Here is a 9,055-nt window from a genome sequence, read left to right on the forward strand (position 1 = left end):
GAGTCATCGGCGAACGTCAGAAGAACTAACTTAGCCGAGGAAAGGCTCATCCAGCCGGGAAACATGAGCGCCGAGCGCCCGCTGATCGCATGGATCTCACAACCGGGGAAAAACAAATCATCTTTATAAATAAACCACAGATTTGAGCTTTAAACAACTACATTCTCGCCTGAAAAACTCTTAAAATTACATTTCGTGACACAGTAACAGTAGTATTATATTAAACTGTATATTAAAAAATGGCGCTTCTTATGTTGTCATTCCCCTCGTAGCACGCGCAAGTGACGATTCTCTGTCAACCAATCAACGTCCTGCAGTGAGTCTAGCTCCACCTTTTAGTACCGTACCACTGTGCTAGGTACCCCAACGGAAGGGTACCCAAAAAGTGGTACGGTACGGTTCGGCTTTTTGGTACCATTCTCAACTTTTGGCAGTGGAAACGCAAATAAAAGGGTACCGACCCGTACCGTACCGTACTGTACCGCTTGGTGGAAACGCGCCATAAATGATACAAATTAGAACCCTTTTGAAGGGTACTGTCCCAGTGACAGCTTTTGTACCTTTTTTTCTGAGCGTGATGAAGAATAAATATCTGTAATAACTGTCTTATTTGATCATTTCTAGGGAAAAACAAAGTAATACATCTGTCTGGAGGATATTGAAAGTATGTTACTGGTTTACACAAGAATGTTTTTTTCAAACTATTTCACCATGTTTTCAGTTTGTCGCCATAGTTTTTTGGGAATCATCCTCTTTTAAGTCTGAATTGTGTTTGAATGTGTTACCAAATTATTGCATTACCAAAAATGCTTTACCAAATGTGAGCGCACAACAGACTCATGGATTATGAAGCATGTATTTGTCAGTGGTGCGTAGGGGTTCTGGATGGGATCTTATTTTTTTGTCACTATTGGGAGCTCGAAATAACATAAGGATGTTTGTTCTTTAGTGCTTCTTCCGTTTCCTTCTCCTTTCATCTTTGCTGACAAAATGTGAGTCCTTGTTTGTGGGGGGTTTTTTCTTTCTTTTTTCGGAACAGTCTAATACATGCAATGTTTATATTTTACAGAATAATGTGGAAAAAGTTGTAAGCATTTATTTGTGTGTTTCTGTGCGTGTCTGCCCGTCACGTGGAGAGCAGAGCAGACTCGTGGAGATTTCTTTCTGCTAAATTTGGCTTTGTCTCCACCCTATGGCCAAGAATGATACTGCACTGTTGTATTCATTTCTTCATTTCTATGGATTTGCCATCCACAGGATAATCGCCTGTTTTACTTTTGCCTCTGTTATGGTACCTCTCAAAATAAAGTGAATCCAAACATGAAGTTTGACTGCGTAATGTAGAATTTGTTTTGTCTAGCTTACATTTAATAAGGAATGACTGGTTGTATGGCTCCAAAATATAATGGTGCAAAATAGTAAAATACCATAAACCGTAATGAACAGGCAAAACTAATCAATAACAAACGTCTTGTAACAAACCGCCTAACATATTGCAGATCTGTTTGTCACCACCAAAATGATCAATTATCAATAGTAGATTACTTGACTTTTTCTAAAAACATCCATTAGGTCCTTCTAAATAAAATTATATTGATTGTTCTTAATGGTATTGCAAATTTGATTTTATTACTTTTTATTTAAATCTTTTAAGTAATTCAGAACTGTTCTTCTGAACATGTTTTTATTTAATTTTTTTATGGTCCTGTTACAGAATTATGCAGAAACAGAATAAACATTTATTGTGTTCATTACAGTGGGTTTCCATGAAAAATGAGAAAGTAGTAGCCTAGTATTTTTCTTGCAACTTTATCCGTCAGTCAAAGTTGTATAAGTTATCAACTGTAAGATGTATATGCATGCCAGTTATGACATCTTTAGGTATTAGGCGCCTATGTCAAAACGAATAATAACAATATTTATTGAGAAAGATAAAACACATCAGACTGAATTAAACAGAAAATACACAATCTCCCCGGATAAATCATTGTTTTGTCCGCCGCCACAAGGAGTCGCTGTGATTTATTCACGCAGCACAAAGTTAAGGTCACGCATGCGCACAAACTATTTCCATTCATTTCTACGGAGTGGAGGTGGATTTGTCCTCAGTATTAGCTCTGCACACTTTAATACAGAGCTACAGTAACTTTACCATGGATTTGGAAAGCGGCAATTATGAACCTGGTTTTGTGGGCATCAGGTTCTGTCAGGAGTGGTGAGTTTAGATGAGTTTAAGCGTGTTGCTGAGCTCATGTGCGTGTTTGTTTTGATGGCAATAGCGGCTCTAATATGAACCTCTCTCTCCCTCCACAGTAATAACATGTTGTATCCTAAAGAGGATAAAGAAAACCGCATTCTGCTCTATGCGGTAAGTTCTTTTTTTATTACATGAATAACGTTAGACCTTTAATCCAAGGTAGAGTGTTGTTTAATCAATGAGTTTGTTTTACGTCGATTGACTCAGATATATTTACAGTTTGATTTAATTAACAGATTTGATATAACTAACTTTTAATGATTTGGAATGCATTAAGCTAACTTTTGAGAAGAGGCTAAGAGGCTGATGGTGTTCACAGAAAACTGTATAAGAGGTTTAACAGAGGGGTAAGGTTAGTGTTCAAACTGACAGAACAGTCCCTTACTTGTGTGTGTTCATGTATGTTTCAGTGCAGAAACTGTGACTATCAACAGGAGGCCGACAACAGCTGCATCTATGTGAACAAAATCACCCATGAGGTCGAGTGAGTGTCTTGCTATTTTGTTTTTGTTTTTTTTACAGAGAAGTTGCGAAAGGTGTTGACATTAGTATTATTAACAAGTGACATGGCATCTTTCGCAAGGAGCCATCGGCACGTTTAGTGGTTCCTCATCATATCACTGATTGGCCAGAGAGAATCGGCACTACCAGCGTCATTGGATTTGCGACACGAACTAACAAACTTCTTCGTCTTGCAGTGAAAAACACTAAATAGGTGGTACTATTTAAGTGAGCCGTACCATGCAGTGGAAAAACACCTAGAGTGGCAGTATTCATTCAAGTTACTATAAAAACTGAATTGACAGTTGTTGTTTTTTTATGGAATATTGCTGTATTTTATAAATGATTTATTAGTGCACATAGTTTTTTTGTTGTAAATTCATATGCCCTTATCTCCAATCAAAGTAACTTTTTTCTCTGATGATGTGTTTACTGGCGTGAGGGCGGGACAAACTGTCACTCACGTCACATGTGATCACAGCAGTAGCAAACCACAACCATCCAATCAATATTATTACAACACTTAAGCTACGATACAACTTTATTCAGATAATTTTTATTTAATAAGATAAAGTTCTGTCTGTCAATTTCACATCTTCATATCAATCTTATTTCGTCCCTTTCCTTCAATATTTTTCCTTGTATTTTCTAAATATTTTTTAGTAGAAATTAGTTGTCAAATAAAAATATTTGCACATTTTAATGTTTTCACATGCATCTAAATCTATTTGTTTTTACAATAAATGTTGTTATAAGCAGTTTTAGAAGAACGACGACCTTACTGAAACCCTAATCAACAAGTCGAAGGTGACAGTATTCAGTTATGAAATGTAATTGTGCTAAATCATATTTGTATTGTTATAGGATAATTCATAAATTAGCCATTAACAGCATAACGTGGACACTAGATAGCGCTATGGAGTTATTTTCGTTGTGAAATAGCCTAAACACAAAAACTTAAGACAGTTCGATTTCAAGAGTATATAACCAGTATCACCGACCGTATGTAACAGGTGAACTCCCAGGTAATGATGATTCAGGCTGTTTTAAGTAACCTTCTTCACCCTCTCATAGCATTAGACACATTTTACGGCTTGCATTTGCATGTCGAATTAACGTGGGCCGAGCGGTGTGTTCAGAAATATGCGAGAACATGCTTCCTGTACTGAGATATGTGCTGTTTATAAAATAACAGCCTGAAAAAAACAATATTTCTAATAATTATTATTATTTCCTGCATTATAAGCTCACCTCTTAGGGTAAACTTATGCACAATACTCTTAATCGCCGAAATACACTCCCTGAAAATATCGATACTCGGCTTCCGTGTATCGATACAATATCCCCACGCAAATTTCGTGATACTATGCTGTATCAATCCCCCCCACCCCTAATAATCATTATTTGAACCTATTACAGTATGCACATATTACAACGTCAGTCTGTAATAATACTTACAATGGGACACAAGACAGATAAAACATTACAGTATGGAGAAGCCTAATGGTTCTTGTACAGATAAACTTATTTCCACCGGCACATGACACTACAACCGGATGTGCCTCTCAACGTGGACATGTGCTGATGGCTTCCTTGTGTACTTCGATGCCATGCCACTTAATGTTTACACCGCTACTGGAGGATGCACAGGTGTCACTTGTACTAAACTGGACTTAATGTGTCTATATGCACGTGGAATGACTTTGGCTTTGTGCTTTGTGACTGTTTTTAGGTCACATATTTAGGACTGCAGACAGAGACTTCAGAGCTAATGTGGATAAAATAAGAATAATATATACTTAAACAGCCTATCCAAAGCACAAATGCTCCACCTACCACACTCATTAACTCTGATTCAGTTGTTCTATAATGTTTATCGGCTGAAGAGATTTTTCTGGACACTTCTAACCTTGTCTCGTCCCTCTTCTCTGCAAGTGAACTGACTCAGATTATCGCAGACGTGGCCCAAGATCCAACACTGCCTCGGACAGAGGACCACCCATGCCCAAAGTGAGTGATAAATATGTTTTGTGATGTACATGTATATTAATAATATGATATGATAATGATATGATGGCCATTTTAAAATGAATCTTTTTTTTAGGTGTGGCCACAAGGAGGCGGTGTTCTTCCAGTCTCACAGCATGAAGGCTGAGGTAATCTTTCATGCACATTATACATTGAATCCACGTGACAGATTTTGTGACTGGAATTAAGTTTAAAAATGCTTATATTTTGGTGTTTTTAAACAGACTATAAGTAATATAAATAGCTCTGTTAATTTTAATTACAGCAATATTAAATAATACGTACTGAAAAAACTGAAACTTAAGAGGTGCGTTTTGATTTTCTGAATGCAGGACGCCATGAGGCTTTACTATGTCTGCACCGCCCCACACTGCGGCCACAGATGGACTGAATGAGAAGGATAAAGCCATGACTGTCAAAAGATGAGGACGTGCTCTGCGGCCCCTACACATTCCTACACATTATTTCTCAGGTTAGGGGACATATGATGTGGAGCGGACATATCTGGTCAGTGACCCAACTGTAGGTCTCTGATGCATTTGTGAATAAACTAGTGTTTAATTTTAAATTTCCCCCCTGAGCGTGAGACTGGTGCACAAACACCAGCATGAAGTCTGAGACTTTTTTTCCCTCAAGGATCTTTATAGTTTCTCATTTTAATATTTCACATTGTATTTTTTGAAGGTTTGTAATAAAAGATTACAAAAACTGAGTTGAGTTTTTATTTTTTTAAAGTACTAGTTTTATAGGGATCCTATTATGCCCTTTTACCAAGTCTTGATTTTGTTTTTGGGGTGTTTTCATGCTTGAATGTTAAAAAAATGCATTCCCAGTCTGGCTCGAACATGCTGATTTTGATGAAGCCCTTCCTTCGAAATCTGAAATGTGCTGTGATTGGTTAGCTGTCCCAGTGTGTTGTGATTGGCACTGGTTAGTGCGTGTTTGGGAAATGTCCCGTTTCTCCATAGCTGCAAGTTCTGCTCTAGATATATTAATGATGGCATCAATTTCAAACCAATTCGAGCCAGATTCAGACCCTGACTATGTTAACGCACGAGATTAGCTAGAACGGATTTCACAGGACATTTGAGTGATATGTTTTTTGTAATTTTCTTATACATTGATATAATATACATTATAGATGTTATCCACCATTTAATAATGATATTTGTCGGAAAACTAAGGTATTACAAACAGTAATCGATCACAAAACCATGGTTAATTTTCCTATGGAGAGGTAAACCATCTTACAATAGCAACAAAACAAACTGTTCTCCATAAAATGTGCAGCACACAGATAAATGTTGGGATTATAATGTTCAGGAACAGTGTTTAAAATAAATCTTAACTCTAATGCAGCTAAACCAGGCCTCGTCCCCTTTTTGGCAAATGCCGTGGGTGGGGATTATTTAAATGAGTAACATTATGACTTCATAAGATCCGGAAAAATTGTGTTGTAGTCAAAACGAGCCGTTCGTTGTACAGTAGTTGTTGAAAAGGGGATTTTGTTCAAATATCTCCCTTTGGAGGAGACTGAGCCTTGTAACCTTGCAGATCTTTTTTGCAGATCTGCTCAAACAGCAACATTAAACACTAACTAAAGTTGAAAAAGTGGAAAAGCATAATAAGACCCCTTCAAACTTCAGAGATTTTGATAACAGATACCGTTTATTCCATGGTGGTTTAGAGTAGAAATAAATCTGAATAAAACCTAAATTTTGATATAGTTCAGTGTGATTATCAAATTACATTAATTTTTTAGAGTGTTCTTTTACACACAAGCTGCTGATGATTGATTTTCTCAGTGTTTCAGAGTGGCACGTTTCACACGCAAGCTAGATTTGAAAGCATTAGATCCCATCCTCCCGAAACTAGTTTGACTAGCTACTAATAAGTTAAAGTAGTTAAGATCAAGTTACACTTCTGTAGAAGTAGTTGGCTACACCTACACTTAAATTTTTTTTTTTGTTTTTTTTTTTTTACAATGGCACTGCATATTACAAATACCTGAATAAATGTTAATCAAGAATGTTTTAAGTAAAAGATTTGGGTTTAAAACAATGTAATGCAATACAATTAAGATTTCAAAGAGTACTGTTTTATTTTGTAAACTATGTAAAAAAATGCCAGCGCCGATTTTTTGTCCCAGTCCAGCCCTGATCCAACATACACACAATACTCAAGAATATAGCTCAAAGTGCAAAGTTGCTACAAATGTAAAAAACAAAAAGTTTGCAACTTGATACACAGGAGTAGTCAAAAATGCACATTAAACTCACATGCAATGATGGAGCTCGCAGCATTTACTGTGAACTGAGCTGCTCATGAGCAGTGTGAACAGTGCGCTTCACTCTGCTCCTTTCAGAGCGTCTCCAAAACCACTCCTCCTTCAAAACACATGAACGCACATAGCAGAGTCTGCAAAGTGTCACAAGAAACAAACAACTTACAGAGCTCTAACTTGTACCACCTGACTGCTGCAGATTAATTTCGGCGTTGAGTGTTGACATAGAAAAATCACGGGTTGCCTTCTTGTAATTACGGTTACGACATGGTGTGAAAGCAGCCATGGTTTATGTTATGTCATGGTTCAGGAGGTACTGTAAAAGGCTGCAGCTGTTTATTTGCTGTGCTCTGTGGCTGTCTGTCTACAACTTTGTTCATCATACAATGGAGTCTATGGTAACTACAACTGTTTGGTTACCAACATTTTTCAAAAGTACCAACTACTTTGTTTTGTGTTCCGCAGAAGAAAGATCCTACAGCTTTGGAACTACACACTGTAAAAAGTGAACGTGCAGTGGTTGCTTTAAGGAGGTATTTCTACCTGATTCAACCTATGAAATAAAAATGCGTTGCTGTTACCTAATTCAATGGTTTAGGTAACATAAAACAAGGGAATGCTGTTTTAACTTAATTGAGTTACACTGACCCAATATACAATTTCCAATAAAGCTCAGGATGAACATATTTGACACATGCGCACTACGACTGCACCAGACCTATTGAGGGCAGTATAGTTGTGACTCGTGTCAGCTACATGACATTCTGTTCTGAAGTACAAAGAAGAAGAAAGGTTAGTGTTTGGCTGCTCCTTGCTGAACGGCGGATTTTGATTCAATGTGAAATTGTGATTTGTGGTTATATTACACATGTTGCATCAAAGTGAAAATCACAATTGACGTTATAAAACAAATATACACTCAAAAAATGTTTTTTGCTTCTTGTTCAGTTTAATTAAAATTAGCTAAAGTAACACAATTTAACATTTCGTCACAACTTAATTTATTGTGTTTAATCCACCCAATATATTTAAAAGCAAAGTATATTTAATTAATTTGAGTGAAACTAACTGGGCAGTGGCTCTGTACTTCCCAGCATGCTGCAAGCATTGGGAGAGTAAATTTGTGTTTTTCAGGAATGGGAAAAATGTTGGTAGTTAATGTTAATGTTTAATGTTCAGTTATGTTGGACATTTAGAGGCGTTTCTGTTATTGAATTTTGTGGCTACCAGAGCTGAAGAGTAGCACCTGTGGATACTCAAAGTTCTATACCAGTATCAGTACTTACATTTCAATTCTTTCCAGTTCATTATATACATTATGTATAATAATGGATAACACTATACTGGCTTAAAGATTAAGGCTTTAAATTAATTCGACCTAAAGCAACTAAATTGTGTTGACCAAACTAAACTGATTTATTTTGAATGAACTAAATTAAGTTGTGGGTAAAAATTCTGTAGAAATTCATTTTTGAGTGTATTTACATCAAGGTGAAAAGGGACTTTCATCATAAAAAAAAAAAAAAAAAAGATTATATCAAAGTTATTAAGTAATTTTGCCTTGCTGGAGAAATCAGATTATATCTACTGACAGTTATGCTTCCTGGATTGTTTTGTTTTTTTTCAGGTTGGTTGATTAATCAGTAATCTTAAATAATTGATTCATTTCAACAAAACCAGTTATTTTAGATGTTACCACATGAAGTATACATTTTCTAAGTTGAACTGACAAAACATATATTATTATTATTATACTTTTTTTTTTTTTTTTTGCACGAGGGTTAGCAAAAGATGACATTTTGGATGAATTATCCCTTTAAATCTAATACAACGGAATTCACACTTCTGGGGTCACAGTATGTAGGCTACTACAAATGAAGTTATAATTAAAAAGAGGATAATCACAAGGTTAGACTTGTTCTCACCATGTTCAGAGATTGTGTAATTGTTGTGTATATAACTGCCTCTTTTCATGCCAAGCTGAC

The 9,055-nt window shown here is 36.2% G+C and overlaps 1 protein-coding gene across 1 annotated transcript; it reads left to right on the top strand.

Annotated features, from left to right (window-relative positions):
- The first annotated feature begins 2,073 nt into the window (after positions 1-2,073).
- On the top strand, positions 2,074-5,498 carry polr2i (RNA polymerase II subunit I). Its single transcript, XM_082181293.1, has 6 exons — positions 2,074-2,215; positions 2,314-2,368; positions 2,668-2,741; positions 4,694-4,768; positions 4,863-4,914; positions 5,119-5,498. Exons 1-6 carry the CDS (start codon positions 2,154-2,156, stop codon positions 5,179-5,181), a joined length of 381 nt encoding a protein of 126 aa, XP_082037419.1. The 5' UTR covers positions 2,074-2,153; the 3' UTR covers positions 5,182-5,498.
- The last annotated feature ends 3,557 nt before the right edge of the window (positions 5,499-9,055 follow it).

The sequence above is a fragment of the Leuciscus leuciscus genome (genome assembly GCF_965113295.1).
Source record: "Leuciscus leuciscus genome assembly, chromosome: 10".
Classification (NCBI taxonomy): domain Eukaryota; kingdom Metazoa; phylum Chordata; class Actinopteri; order Cypriniformes; family Leuciscidae; genus Leuciscus; species Leuciscus leuciscus.